Source organism: Dendropsophus ebraccatus, chromosome 4 (assembly GCF_027789765.1).
Source record: "Dendropsophus ebraccatus isolate aDenEbr1 chromosome 4, aDenEbr1.pat, whole genome shotgun sequence".
In the NCBI taxonomy this organism is placed as follows: domain Eukaryota; kingdom Metazoa; phylum Chordata; class Amphibia; order Anura; family Hylidae; genus Dendropsophus; species Dendropsophus ebraccatus.
Window position 1 is genome coordinate 84,702,864 of NC_091457.1, and position 15,477 is coordinate 84,718,340.

A 15,477-nucleotide genomic window follows, 5' to 3' on the forward strand; every position below is an offset into this window, starting at 1 on the left:
ATTTTAGGTGATTGGTTCTCTTTAATGTTTCAGTGGCATTCCTAATGAAGAAGAGGGTGAGGAGGAGGGATGGAGGGGTGGTGCAAAGTCAGGGCACAGATACTCCCATTTGGCACGGGCTTTAAATTTAAAAGTATTTTTTTTAGGACAATAACTGCATCACCTGCCGAATGGACCACAGGACAGATCTTGGATTAAAAGCAGCTATCCGAAGGTACAAGCGGTTTGGGGGGTCAGATTGTGGGTACAGAGTCACTTTAAGGCTTCTATTTTGTTCTATTGCCCCCTCTGTTAGTTTTTCATCTGTTTATGTTCTACCAAATTTTCTAACATTATGCGCCAAAACAAATCTCTAAAAACAGACACATGCATCATTTTGCATACTAAAACAGGAAAGTGGGCATGTTGTGTGTGTGTCCCCTTAAAACCAACCATAACTGACATTAACCCTTTGAGGACCAGGCCCAAAATGACCCAGTGGACCGCACAAATTTTGATCTTAGTGTTTCCGTTTTTCCCTCCTCCCCTTCTAAGAGCTCTAGCACTTTCAGTTTTTTATCTACAAGCCATGTAAGGGCTTATTTGTTACAGGAATAGTTGTACTGTGTAATGGCGTCATTCATTTTACCATAACATGTATGATGGAATTCCAAATATATTATTTATTAAGATATAAATTGGTGAAATCGCAAAAAAGAATGCAATATGGTAACGTTTGGGGGGTTCCTGTGTCTACGTAATGCACTATATGGTAACAGCGACATGATACTATTATTCTATAGGTCAGTCCAAACACAACCATATGCAGGTTACACAGATTCTCTAATGTTATATATTTTTTTTTAAATGAAATCCTTTTTTTTGGCAATTAATTATAAATAAAATGGGACTATTGTGACGCTTATAACGGTTTTATTTTTTCACCTACGGGGCTGTATGGGGTGTCATTTTTTCCGCCATGATCTCTAGTTTTTATTAATACCATATTTGTGAAGATCGGACGTTTTGATCACTTTTTATTAATTTTTTTTTATATATAATGTAACATAAAATCGGTAATCCGCGCACTTTTTCCCCTCTTTTCGTGTACGCCGTTTACCGTTCGCAATGACGCTTGTTATATTTTAATAGATCGGACAATTACGCACGCTACAGTATATTATATGTTTATTTATTTTTATATGTTTTATTTATATAATGGGAAAGGGGGGTGATTTCAACTTTTATTGGGGGAGGGGTTTTGGGGTAGTGTGTTAGTGTTTTTAACTTTTTTTTTTTTTTACACATTTGAAGTCCCTTTGGGGGACTTTTACATCCAGTACTTGGATTTTTACACTGACCATTGCTATGCCATAGGCATAGCATTGATCAGTGTTATCGGCGATCTGCTCATTGAGCCTGCCTGTGCAGGCTCAGTGTAGCAGATCGCCGATCGGACCGCACGGAGGCAGGTGAGAGACCTCCGGCAGTCCGTCTTACCGATCGGGACCCCCGCAGTCACACTGCGGGGGTCCCGATCGGTAAGTGACAGGGGACTCCCCCTGTCACTTACACTTAAACGCCGCGGTCGCGCCGCGATCGCGGCGTTTAAGGAGTTAATGACACACGGCAGCACGATCGCTGCAGCGTGTCATTAACGGTGAGGTCCCGGCTGCTGATTGCAGCCGGCCCCCACCTGCTGTGAAGCGCGCTCCGCTCCGGAGCACGCTTCATAGCGGGAGAAACACCCAGGGCGTACAGTTACGCCCTAGGTCGTCTGGGGACAGACTTCCATGGCGTAACTATACGCCCTGGGTCGTCTAGGGGTTAAACAAGCCATCATCTTAACGGGTTCTTCAGTCTAAAAATCAGCCACTTCTAGTGTGGCAGGAAGGTCGGGATTTTGGTTTAGTTCCCGGGTTACATCCAGTGTGATACTCTGTGTATGCACTCGCTATGCTTTAATGGAGTCACCTGTGTACAAATGTTATGTATTTTGTGTTATAGCTGTATAATACTCTATAGCTGCATTCATAATTCTGCAATATTTAAAATGCAAATCTCTAAACATCACCAGCTGGTTTAGTAACAATGACAACTAGTAGAATTGAAAACGCAGCTCTGGACTATACTACATTACTCATGGGAACTGCCGTTTAGTAACAGCCCTCTACATGGCAGTGAACCCTCAATTCCTCTTTTGCACAAAAATGTGTTAATTACAGTAACCTACCTCCGATTCTTCTGAGCCTGTAGGTGGCAGAGCACAGCCATACAGCTTCACATTACCTCCTGAAAGATAAAAATGTCTTGGTATAGAATTTAATACTCCTTTGCTGACTCTATAATGAACACATTTCAACACAACCATTCCATAACAATAAAATATCGTAAGCAAACTGTTCACTGCACCTTTGCTCTCTTGCCTGATATTACATGGAAAAATGCAGTCAAGTAACATTGTGCATGGCTTCTACTTTAGCTAATATGCAAGATTAGGATTGCACTGTGGCCTTGGCTACTGTACTACAGTTTAGCTAAAAGGGCCTACAGGAGTCTGAGACATGCTTCCTGTCATATTGTTGGTTCAAGTTGCTCATCCATCTCTGTCCCCTACAGCTCTGGTCAGACTGGCTGCTGTGTATATCACAGGCTTCCCAGGAAACCAGTCCATAGACAGCTAAATTTTATTGCAAAGTATTCTAGCTAAATTCTACTACAAAGTACAGATGTACAAAGTAAAGATGTACAGATCACTAATCCAACAGTGAGTATAAGAAAAGTAAGGGCCATTTAACACATCAGTAATCTTGTCCATAATTGTGGATTCGCAACTAGGGACTGGAGTATGGACGTGTTTTCATAACCACCCACATTTACATTGATCCGCTAATAGAAATGGGTTGATCCATGCCAGTCACGGATCACAGCCCGATTTTGGATCCATAGCAAATACAGATGTGTAAAAGGGTCCATAAAAATCAATGGGTACTATACTGCCAACAATTACAGATCCATAATTTTAGTAATACCGTTACTATTTAAATCCTATATTTGGCTACCTGCCACCCATCAGTGTACTGCAGTCATTTACTGAAACAATGTGTGTTTTCAATAACAGATGAATCAGTGCAGGATTTCCTACGCATCTACAAAGTTTACAACCTCACCCATACCAGTCAGCAGTGCACACTTGGAAATTATACATTACTGCTAGCTTTTATGGGCATAGTTTTCCATAATGCTCTGTAAAAATGTGCATGTACATTATTGCTAAAGGAATATCCTTATTTATACTTCATTTAAGAGAGCATATATTACCTGTAAAACTTTACTACATTCCGTTTACATTTAAAGGGCTTTTCTAGTTCATAACATGTTTCTAACGAGATGATAAAAAGTTATACCACTTGCTCATGTATGAGGTTTTATAGGTGCATTGATTCTGAGGATCAGCATGGACAACCCATACATAAATGAGGCACTGTAGGAGGAAAGTCCACTTTGCCTTCCTATTAACCACAGGCCGCATCATGGTACTGGCCAAGCAAAGGGCCATGTGCCTCAGTATAACATCTCTAATGGAAACAATATTCTATCCTAAAAGAAATGCTTTAACTGCTTGCTCTGGAACCCAAAATACAATGGGGCACTTATCAAGCTATGGGCCCCTATTACAGAACTATGCAACAAGAAAACATTATAGGATCCTCCTACCTGCTTTTTGCTTCTGAGCTCTTCTCTTTACTCTGGGCCCAACTCCCTGCCCTTCTTTCCATCCCATTTGACGCAAAAGCTGCACTCCCATTGTGATTCTAAGATAATAAAAAAAGAAAAGCACGGGAGAGATATAAAATCGAAATACAAGTGTCCTTTTTTTGTCAAACTTACCCTTAAATAGTGGGGCAGCAAATGAAAATAATGTGACTGATTCTAACAACTGAGGTTCATTACAGAATTCATGTATTTGCAATTCACTTATACAGAACTGACATATTAGCAGGATTGCTTCATAGAAGCCGGGGGACTCAAATTACCACAATCAAAGGGGTTATCCTAGACGCGTTTTTATTACACTTTAATATGGGTATGACACTAGTAATGCTATTATGATCGTATATGCTGCATGCTAAATTAATAAAAAGTTTTAGTTACTTTGCTGGAGCTATGAGATCCTCCAGTAGAGTTGCTCCTGGGATCGGTGCTGTGACTGACGCAAGCTCTCTGGCTTTTTCTCGTATTTGGTCTTTCGTTTTTGATGCAAAATTGTCCGTAGTCATTATTTCCTTTGGTGCTATCCCAAACTCACTGAGATCCTGTAAAACAAATAAAACTGTGCTGTCACTCAGCTTCTTATTAAGGCCCATCAGCTCTGACAAAAAAAAGATCTCAATTGCTGCTCATGGACAGCAAACATCTTCCTTTAATTTACTGTGCAGTATGGGAACAAGGATGTAAGACAACATAGCTAGAACCTCTATAGGAGCTGCAGTTGTTGCACTTGCTGCTTGTCACCAGTCTTTCAATAGAACCAACCATGAGAAGCTCTTACTTTCTTACTTGGCTGAGTGTGTCCCTGTTTTCCTCTTTTTTTTTTTTCTGTTGAATGTGGGTTGTGTGGCTACCTCCTGTTGGCTTGCACTCCACGTATGTCCTGTGGGTGCTATAAAAAGATTATTTGGATCCTATCTGGCCATTTAGTAGGCTTTGAACAGGCTAAGATTCTCCTGTTTTTAATATCTATAGAGCAGGTTTTTAGTGCGTGTACGCTGGGTTAGTATTTAGCACTTTTTGTTTTTTGTCAGCACCATAGGTTTACTAAAGAGAAGTGACATGTCAAAAGTTTTCTGAAACTATACTAACACTTTCATTTTATAGTTGACTCTTTAATATGTCAAATTATCAATTAACAACTCATTGTATCCTTTTCATACCTCATCATCCATAAAATCCTCTGGTCTACTGACATGTTTTTCCGACCTCCCATCACGAGAAGAAACAAATGTCGATGGCGTCCAACCTTGAAACCAAGAAACAAATGATTAACACTATAGCAGATGTCAAATAATATAGTTTCAGACTTCCTAAAGAAAAATACAGTGGTCCATCAAGTTAGAGATGCCTCAGGTTACAATATTTTCAACATACAATGGGTCGTTCTGGACGTAACTTGAGACTAGACTCAACAACAATGCTACAGACATCCAGGATCTGCGGTACATGTGAAGAACTAGATGATCGGCCAATAAAAGTGGCCATTTTTCTGATAAACTTTAATATTACTCTCTACAGTGTGATATCACATGTCCTGCACTACTCTTTACCTGTGCCAAGATGAGTTGCTCCTTTGGACACCAGGTGAGGATGTCTTCATTCTAGTTTTCTGGGACCCTGTGCGATCTGTACAGGACAATGCTCCAGCCCTCTACATAGTAAGTTACAGTCTCCAGTAGCTTTCACTGACTGCTGTATTTAAGGACTTGATTTATCCATATTAGGTATCTTCTTAATTTTCTTTAAGGGTGCCTTCACACATACCGACTCGCAGCAAAAAACTCGCTGCAAGTTTCTGCTACGAGCCGAGGTCCTGGAAGGCCCCTATCACTACATACAAGCAGTGGTCTGAAAGACCGCTGCATGTATGTAATGCAGCCGCCCCCTTAACCCCTTCGGCTCCCGCACCGCTGTCTCCATACATTACCTTGCTCTGGCTGCACGGGGTCCTGCTCTGCCGCCCAGCCAATCAGTGGCTGCGGCTGGGCAACACACTGATTGGCTGGGCAGGAGAGCAGGACCCCGGGACCCCGTGCAGCCAGAGCCAGGTAATGTATGGAGACAGCGGTGCGGGAGCCGAAGGGGTTAAGGGGGCGGCTGCATTACATCCATGCAGCGGTCTTTCAGACCACTGCTTGTATGTAGTGATAGGGGCCTTCCAGGACCTCGGCTCGTAGCAGAAACTCGCAGCGAGTTTTTTGCTGCGAGTCGGTATGTGTGAAGGCACCCTAAATTTTTTTCTCATTTTAGGATGATATTTTGGGGGCTTTAGAACCAATTACTAGTCTTGTTGATGTGCTTCATTAACCCTTCCACTTCCAAAAACATTCAATGCATTTTGATTTGAAACAGCCACTGTCGTTTTAACTATGCATTGATCGATAGTACAAGTGACTATAAAAAAAAAAAAACTTTGTACTATAGTTTATGGAATGCATGTACCGGAGTCCCCCCGCGCCCGGACAGCATCTGTAATTAGATGCTGGGAGCGGGGAAGACTGTATTCATAAGCGCCGCGCTGTAGTAACAGCACCGCACGGCTGATTCATTACAGCGCGGCGCTTATGAATACAGTCTCCCCCGCTCCCAGCATCTAATTACAGATGCTGTCCGGGGACTCCGGTACATGCATTCCACGTCCATGATCCGTCAGGATCACGGAACATGGGAATGCAGCCTTAGGATGGAACCACCTTTAGTAGGAAGTAGGGAACTTGATGGTGAACAGCAGGAAGAACTGTTAAAGGATGCCTACCATTTTCTCTGTGTGGCAGGATACCTTTTTAAAACTACCACGGCTCTACAGTCTGTTCTAAAGTGAGCGTAGTACAGTGTATTGTAATGAAGTCTATGGCGCCTCTGCCAGGTCCGTACTTGGATCAGTGTATGTGAGGTTTAGCCTATGCAGAAGGAGCTAACAATTTTCTCTTAAAGTGACTCTGTACCCACAATCTGACCCCCCAAAACCACTTGTACCTTCAGATAGCTGCTTTTAACAGGAAAATTCTATAGATTTCAGTATAAGACTGCTCACCTTCTTTTGAGCCAACAGTGTTAAAATATCCAGCAGAAAACCCTCCCATGAAGGCGCCATGAAAACGTTTATAGCGTCCTTTCTCATCTTTCACTGTTTGATCCTGGAGAGGTACTGGCTTCTTGGGCTGCTCCCCTGAGAAAACAGGACACATTACATGAAATATCGTCAATGTATTAGGATGGACTCACAAACCATTTTAAAATGAACCTTACACTTTACAGAACTTCTGATATGTTGAAGTGAGAAGTCAAAAGTTGTGATCTGCAGAAGTCCAGCTGCTGAGAATCCCACCAACTCAGGGCTCCAGACTAAAAAAATTTACCTAGGAGCCATTGGCTCCTAACCTGAAAAATTTAGGCGCCAAATAGAATATTTGGTCGCCAACATTTTAAAACATGTAAAATTAATGTTATGTTAAATGGGACTTACTGTGTGCAGAGGCCACGGCATCCTCCTCCTCCTCCTTTAGATCCTTTCTTTTCTTAGTTTGAAAACGTTCAACATTGAAACTTGCAACTTGACAACCATATACCCCCCTGCTGCCAGTGTGTTCCCTCAGCCAGCTGCCATCTTACCGGCAATGATCTACTATATATATATATAGCCCCCGGCGATGACATATAGCCCCTGTGGCAATGTATATGGGAAGTGGTACTGTGCAGTGTATATACATACAGACACACTGAGGGAAGTGGTACTGTGCAGTGTATATACATACAGACACACTGAGGGAAGTGGTACTGTGCAGTGTATATACATACAGACACTGAGGGAAGTGGTACTGTGCAGTCTATATACATACAGACACTGAGGGAAGTGGTACTGTGCAGTCTATATACATACAGACACTGAGGGAAGTGGTACTGTGCAGTCTATACATACAGACACTGAGGGAAGTGGTACTGTGCAGTCTATATATACACACTGAGGGAAGTGGTACTGTGCAGTGTATATACATACAGACACTGAGGGAAGTGGTACTGTGCAGTCTATATATACAGACACTGAGGGAAGTGGTACTGTGCAGTCTATACATACAGACACTGAGGGAAGTGGTACTGTGCAGTCTATATATACAGACACTGAGGGAAGTGGTACTGTGCAGTCTATATATACAGACACTGAGGGAAGTGGTACTGTGCAGTCTATATATACAGACACTGAGGGAAGTGGTACTGTGCAGTCTATACATACCCCCCCCCCCCTCGCACCCCACACGCACTGACTACCGCACCTGGCCGCCATCACAACAGACACACTATCAATCCCCTGCCCAGGCCGCGGTCCCCCCACACACATTACTGGCCGGCCGCCACCCCTGCCGTCCCTCCGGTTGTACTCACCCACAATCTAAGCTTGGTGCCGCTGGGGTGAACTTGAAGAACCGCCGGGTGAGGAGAGGCGGGAGAGAGGCGCTGGAGGAGTGTGGCGCCTCTGCGGCCGTCCGTCCAATGAATGTCGGACGTGCTGGATGACGTCACTGGAGAAGCGTGTCCCCACACACGTCATCCAGCACGTCCGTCATTCATTGGACGGACGGCCGCAGAGGCGCCACGTGCTTCGGTGCAGCGTGCGGAAGGCGGAAGTCCTTAACCTCTTAAGGACCCATGACGTACCGGCACGTCATGGATCACTGTCACTTAAGGACCCATGACGTGCCGGTACGTCATCCCTTTAAACGGGCGCCGCGGCCGGCCGGGTCCCGATCGGGGGAGATAGCCTGCTATAATACATAGCAGGCCATCTCTCCCTGTCGGCATGGAGGGTTGTTAACCCCCCCCATGCCGACGATCGCCGCTATTGGCTGATAAGCCCATAGCGGCGATCGGAACCTTTCCGGGCCATCGGTGGCCCGATGACCCGGAAAAAAATGGCGGTCGGTGCTGTCCGAGGACGGCACCGACCGCCATTACTGTAAAAAGTAATGGTGGTCACGGTACCACCGTCCCGATCGCCGTGAACGGCCGGCCAGCCGGCCGGCCGTTCACGGCGATCAAAGTCCCCACAAGTAATAAATACCTGCTCCGGACCCCTCAGCTAGGTAGCTGAGGGGTCCGGAGCAGGTATTTGTACATTACTCACCTGTCCCGGGGTCCTGATCGGCGTCTTCCGGGTTCCCGGCGTCCACTTCCTCTTGTTGGGACTTCGGCTTCTTCCGTGAGTCCCGATCGTCTCTTTCCGGCTCCAGCGTCGTCTATTTTCATATTTTTCCGGCTCCAGCGTCGTCTATTTTCGGATCTTGCGCTCTGCTGCCCCCTAGCGGCTGATAAGTGTAATACACGTATCAGCCACTACAGGGATGTTCAGAATGTAGTAAAAAAAAAAAAATTTTTCCCAATTTTTTTTTTTTCTATTTTCCGCACCCTATCGCCGCTGAGTGTTGATCAGCATCGCACGAAAGTGCGCTGCTAATCAGCAACTCCTCCTTTTTGGCGTAGGGTGTTTTTTTTTTATATCCTACTGCCACGGTCTGCTTATAAGTGCCGAACATAAGTGCGGCATTCATCAGCAACACCATTTTTGGCGTAGGTTTTTTTTGTATACTTACTGTAAAAAACACGTAAAAAAACACTACATTACACCACACTACATTGAATAAAGTTTTACACTACACCACTACATACCCCATATACCAATCCCCATATAAAGATGGCCCCCAGGGTGTTTTCGGTGTCGGACGCATACGTTATTATTGCCTCCGACACCGAAACAGCCAGTGAGGATGAATTGGGGGGGATCCTTCGTTCCTCCATTCATCCTCATCATCCTCATCATCCAGTGACGTGTCTGGGAGTAGCGTAGCGTACGCTGCCCCCCAGACACGTCTTTTCCGCCAGTACCGTCCCAATAAGAGATGACGGTATGGCGTGAAATTCTACAAACTCTGTGAGAGTACCTCAGGGTACACTTACAGATTTAGGGTACGTGCACACTGCGGAATGGCGAAGGATAACCCTTCGTGCATTCCGCAGCTGGCACCCGCCGGCGGACTGATGCAGGGGCGCGTCTCCGCCCGTGTCATAGACTCTATCCTATGCACGGGCGGATTCCATCATCCGTCATTCCATCAACACGTTGGACGCAGAGCGGAATCCGCCCGTGCATAGAATGGAGTCTACGACACGGACGGAGACGTGCGCCTGCATCAGTCCGCCGGCGGGTGCCAACTGCGGAATGCACAAAGGGTTATCCTTCGCGATTCCGCAGTGTGCACGTACCCTTAGAGTGTATGAAGGAAGGGACACTCGAATCCAGCCGCCAGATGCCCCCCCCCCATCCTCGGAGTTAGTGGGGAGATCGTCCGGGAACTGATCTTCCCACTGCTGGATAAAGGTCACCACCACCCGTACGGGGATAACTTTTATACCAGCACCCCCTCTTCCGGTCCCTCGCTGCCCGAGCTACTGTAGCTTGCGGCACGATCCGAACATATCAGAAGCAGTAATAGAGCCCTAATATTTAGCAGCCATGGAGCGGACCCAGCGCTTCTGGATATGAAGGACCCCGTATCGCACCAGGACAACATTTTCCAGGTGACGTCCCCCACACTGGAGAACAGGAGACCCCAGAAGAAGTGCAGAGTGTGGGGTAACAGGGGGATCAGGAAGGACACCATTTACCAGTGTGACACCTGTCCTGATCCCCCCGGCCTCTGCATACTGGATCGCTCCAAGGCGCACCACACGTCATCGGGGTTCTACATTATCTAAATTCTCTCCCTTATTCCTATTTCAGGGGTCACGTTGGTCCGGGGATTATTCTGATCCCCATTATGGAGTTGGGAAGGAATTTTTCCCCTGTGATGAGGCTACTGTCGTCTGCCTCACGAGGGGTTTTTGCCTTCCTCTGGATCAACACAGGTTGAGTTTGATGGACACCTGTCATTTTCCAACCTTATAAACTAATAATTGGCCTAATACCCCCAAATAAATTAGAATTGTCCCTTTTCCCCAGCTAAGTAGGTATGGCCGCCATTCCCATTAGAGGATGCCATGATGCAATTACAAAGCCTCTGTGCGGCCAGGACAATAGAAACCCCCCACAAGTGACCCCATTCTGGAAACTACACCCCATAAGGAATCTAACAAGTGGGGCAGCGGGTATATGGCCCCCTGGTGACGGCCACATTTGGGACGTGAAAATGAAAAAAATGGTATTTTTTATTTTCACGGCACATGTCCTACACATGTGCCCATCACTAGTGGGGTCCATATGCTCACTGCACCCCTTGTTAGATTCCTTATGGGGTGTAGTTTCCAGAATGGGGTCACTTGTCGGGGGTTTCTACTGTTCTGGCAGCACAGGAGCTTTGTAATTGCGACATGGCCTCCATCCCCCATTCCAGCCTCTAAATGGCGCTCTGTCCTTTTGGTGACTTGCCCTGTGCCCATATGGCAAATTATGTCCACATGTGGGGTATTTTCGTACTCAGGGGAAACTACCCTACACGTTTTGTGTTCATTTTCTTGTTTAACCCCTTGTGGAAATGGAAAAAAATCAAGGCTAGACCAACATTTAGTGTAATTTTTTTAAAATTTTTACTCTAAATCATTGATCTTGTCTTGATTTTTTCATTTTCACAAGGGGTTAAAAGATAAAAAAAAACACAATGTGTAGAGCAATTTCCCCTGAGTACGGAAATACCCCACATGTGGACATAAAGCGCCATGCGGGTGCAGGGTAAGCCTCCAAAGGGAAGGTGCGCCATTTGGTTTATGAAGGCTGGATTTGGATGGAATGGATTTCGAGGGGCCATGTTGCATTCAAAAGGCCCCTGTGTTGCCAAGACAGTTAAACCCCCCACAAGTGACCCTATTATGGAAACTACACCCCTCAAGGAATGTAACAAGGGGTGTAGTCAGCATATGGACCCCACTGGTGACGGGCACAAATGTGGAACAATGTGGCGTGAAAATGAAATATTAAATTTTTTACACTATAATGTTGGTCTAGCCTTGAATTTATCATTTTCACAAGGGGTTAAAAGAGAAAAAAACACACAAAATGTGTAGAGCAATTTCCCCCGAGTCCGTAAATACCCCACATGTGGACATAAAGCGCCATGTGGGTGCAGGGCAAGCCTCCGAAGGGAAGGAGCGCCATTTGGATTTTAGAGGTTGGATTTGGCTAGAATGGATGATGAACGCCATGTCGCATTTACAGAGCCCTTGTGCTGCCAAAACACTGTAAACCCCCCACAAGTGACCCCATTCTGGAAACTACACCCCTCAAGGAATCTAACAAGGGGTGCAGTGAGGATATGGACCCCTGGATGACGGCCACATTTGTGCCATGAAAGTGAAAAAATGAAAATTTTCACTTTTACGTCACATTTTTCCACATTTGTGCCCGTCACCAGTGGGGTCCATATGCTCACTGCACCCCTTGTTAGATTCCTTGAGGGGTGCAGTTTCCAGAATGGGGTCACTTGTGGGGGGTTTCCAGTGTCTTGGCAGCACGAGAGCTCTGTAAATGCGACATGGCCCTTGAAATCCATTCCAGTGAAATCCAGCTTCCAAAAGCCAATTGGCGCTCCTTCCCTTTGGAGGCTCGTCCTGCGCCCGCTTGGCACTTTATGTCCACATGTGGGGTATTTCCGTACTCGGGAGAAACTGTGCTACATGTTTTGTGTTTTTTTTTTTCCTTTTATCCCTTTGTGAAAATGAAAAATTGAAGGCTAGAACAACATTTTAGTGTAAAAAATACTTTAGTCTTTTTTCAAGCCATATTGTTTGGAAAATCTGTGAAGCACCTGTGGGGTCCAGATGCTCACCGCACCCCTTGTTACATTCCTTGAGGGGTGTAGTTTTCTAAATGGTGTCCCTTTAGGGGTGTTTTTTAGGTTTTGGCACCCCAGAGCCTCTGCCAACCTGAAGTGGTACAGTCAAAAATGACCAAAAATAACGGAGCCATTGAAATTCACTAGGCGCTCCCTTATATCTGAGGCTTGTGGTTGCGTCAAATAGCGCAATAGGGCCACATATGGGGTATTTCTATAAACTGCAGAAATGGGGCAATCAATATTGGGGTGCATTTCTCTGGTAATAGGTTTATAATTATGAAAAATATTGGATTACAATAAAATCTCTGCACAGAAAATTAAAATTTTCAAATTTCTTACACACTTAGCTTTTATTTCTGTGACTCCCCTAAAGGGTTAAAAAACTTTCTGGATGTGCTTTTGCAGAGTTTAGGGGGTGCAGTTTCTGAAATGGGGTGCTTCGTGAGGCTTTCTAACACACAGTCCCCTCAAATACACTTTAAACCTGAACAGTTCCCTAAAAATATCTGATTTTGAAATTTTACTGAAAATTTGGAAATTTGCTGCTAATGTTTTAAGCTTCCTATTGTCTAAAAAAAATGAAATATAGTTTAATAAATGCCGCCAACATAAAGTAGACATGTTGCTAATGCTATTTAATATATAATTTATGTGGTATAACCATTTTCTGTATAAGCAGAAAAGTTTTAAAGTTGGAAAAATGCATTTTTTCACAATTTTTCACGCTATTTTGGGTTTTTTCATAAAGATTCGTTATAAGTATCGACTCCAATTTACAAGAAATGTGAAGTACAATATGTCACGAGAAAACAATCTCAGAATCAGCCGGATAGGTAAAAGCATCCCGAAGTTATTAATGAATAAAGTGACACTGGTCAAATTCATAAAATTTGCTCCGGTCCTTAAGGCCATTTCAGGCTCTGTCCTTAAGGGGTTAAAGAGACAGCCGCCGCCGGGGCCAGTCGCAAATGGCGCCCAGATTAATAAATCTGGGCGCCATTTGCAAGATGTTAGTCGCATTGGCGACCATTTTGGTCGCCATCTGGAGCCCTGCAACTGCTAGAAGCAGGGGGCAGAAGTACTGACTGAGCTCTGCGTCTCTTTGCTTCTGAGCCTCATAAAGACAGATAAAGGCCATGACGTCCGTACTTTGTGTGCAGAAATAACGGGACACTTCTGGCCATCTGTTCTAGCAATCAGTGGGGGGGAGGGTGTCTCAGCAACTGACCCCCAATCTATCACAACATCTGACAGGTCACTATGACATATCACATGCACTCAAGATATATGGTTTTTAATTACACCCTACGGATTATTAAGTAACTATTTACAGTTCCATATCACAACAATTCAGTACTTGCACATTCAGCCAGTCTGTTAGTATACCATCATGGAGGAGTTTCGGTATACCTGAGGAGGTGCGCAGGCTCCCTGTAGATGAGTAGGTATATGAGGGCAGCTCTTTTGCAGGGCACAGTCTGGCCGCAGCTATGATGGGGGCGCTATAGTGCTGTTATGATGACACGGTTAGCATATGAGGACAGGACAGCCACCATCCAGCCTGCGCCCACACAATGACTGGTATCTATGACTTTCTCCATCTCTTGTGTATTGTTATATACTGTGTTAGAAGTAGACTTACAGAAGACCTGCGCCCACCTCCTTTCCAGCAGCCCACCGCACTGTCACTGTCCAGGAAACAGTACAGTGACCCCTATAGTGCCACCACAGTGGTATGCCCACCCCGCAGAGCTCCTAGAAGCCCCCCTTACCCTCTTCGTATAGCTCCAGAGGCTTTCCGTAGCAGACAAGATCTTCCTCCCCATCACTATCGTGCGCGGCCATCTTTGCTGTTTAGCTACGGAAGCCGAACAGGGACAAACGTCTTCCACGTGCGCTGCCCCGTATGGTTCCCATAGTGACCGCCAGGGCGCAGGAAATGATGCCATCCCTTGCGCTCAGGCAGCTGGAGGGCAGGTGTGTGTGGCTGCCGGGTAATGTCACTGGTGTCTCTACCTGTATAAGCAGGGAACAGGTTTACTATAGCTGTCCTTACAGGGCGTTACATCTGTATATGACAGCACGTATACCTTATCCTCCTATGTACCCATAATATCACATGGCATTAGGGAGATTACACACGCATCGGAATCTATCTCATGCAGATCTGTCTCATAAATACGCAGCAATTACGTGTGGATTACATTTGTATGTGGATTATGTTGCAGATTTATCCCGGATCTCATCACTATACACTCAAAGTGGTGGAATAATCCATCATAAATCCACAACATAAAAAGCCTGAGGTTGTTTTATTAAAGCAAGTTGCTGTAACTTCTCAATGACTACCTGCACCTCCATTACTGGAACTATAATAACAGGAAAACGAAAGTATTATATGCAAGTGGTATCTGTGTATGTAGATCAGCACTGCACAAACTAAGAAAAAGCCAAAGTTCTCCAGTCCTCAATATAACTACTAATTTATATTAAATACTGTGTGCACCCATCTTAATAAGAGATTATTATGAGCAGAAACATGGAAGAACTAAGCCCAAAGCCATGCCACCCTGTCACCAGCATGTCCGCTGAGTCTGGGAGCACATCAGAACACAAGGCTCAAATAATACCGCCACACACTTCTAGCTATACCCTGCTTGAAAATGTTGCTGCATAAACATTGGCAGGCTCAGCTACCTGTGTTCCCAGCACTCGTCCCACTTTTTCTCCACCTATATCATCCTGCTGCTACCCCCAGATCTGTGCATATTGCTGTGCCATCATTTAATCAGTGGACAGCGTCACCTAGGTGGGGCTTCATGGCAGTTGGGCGTCTCTCTCTCTCTTGAGAAAGGGGGCCCAACTGCTGTGAAGCCCCGCCTAGGTGACGCTGTCCACTGATTAA

At 45.1% G+C, this 15,477-nt stretch overlaps 1 protein-coding gene across 1 annotated transcript in view; it reads right to left on the bottom strand.

Moving 5' to 3' along the window:
• The window catches only part of GPATCH1 (G-patch domain containing 1), a 43,890-nt gene extending 29,386 nt beyond the window's left edge, over positions 1-14,504 (bottom strand). The window contains exons 1-6 of the mRNA XM_069966173.1: positions 14,345-14,504; positions 6,788-6,922; positions 4,914-4,999; positions 4,135-4,295; positions 3,697-3,794; positions 2,213-2,271 (exon numbers count right to left, since the gene is read on the bottom strand). Coding sequence (XP_069822274.1) covers positions 2,213-2,271; positions 3,697-3,794; positions 4,135-4,295; positions 4,914-4,999; positions 6,788-6,922; positions 14,345-14,417 — 612 coding nt within the window. The 5' untranslated portion in view covers positions 14,418-14,504. The remainder of the gene's footprint in view (positions 1-2,212; positions 2,272-3,696; positions 3,795-4,134; positions 4,296-4,913; positions 5,000-6,787; positions 6,923-14,344) is intronic.
• Positions 14,505-15,477: the final 973 nt, after the last annotated feature.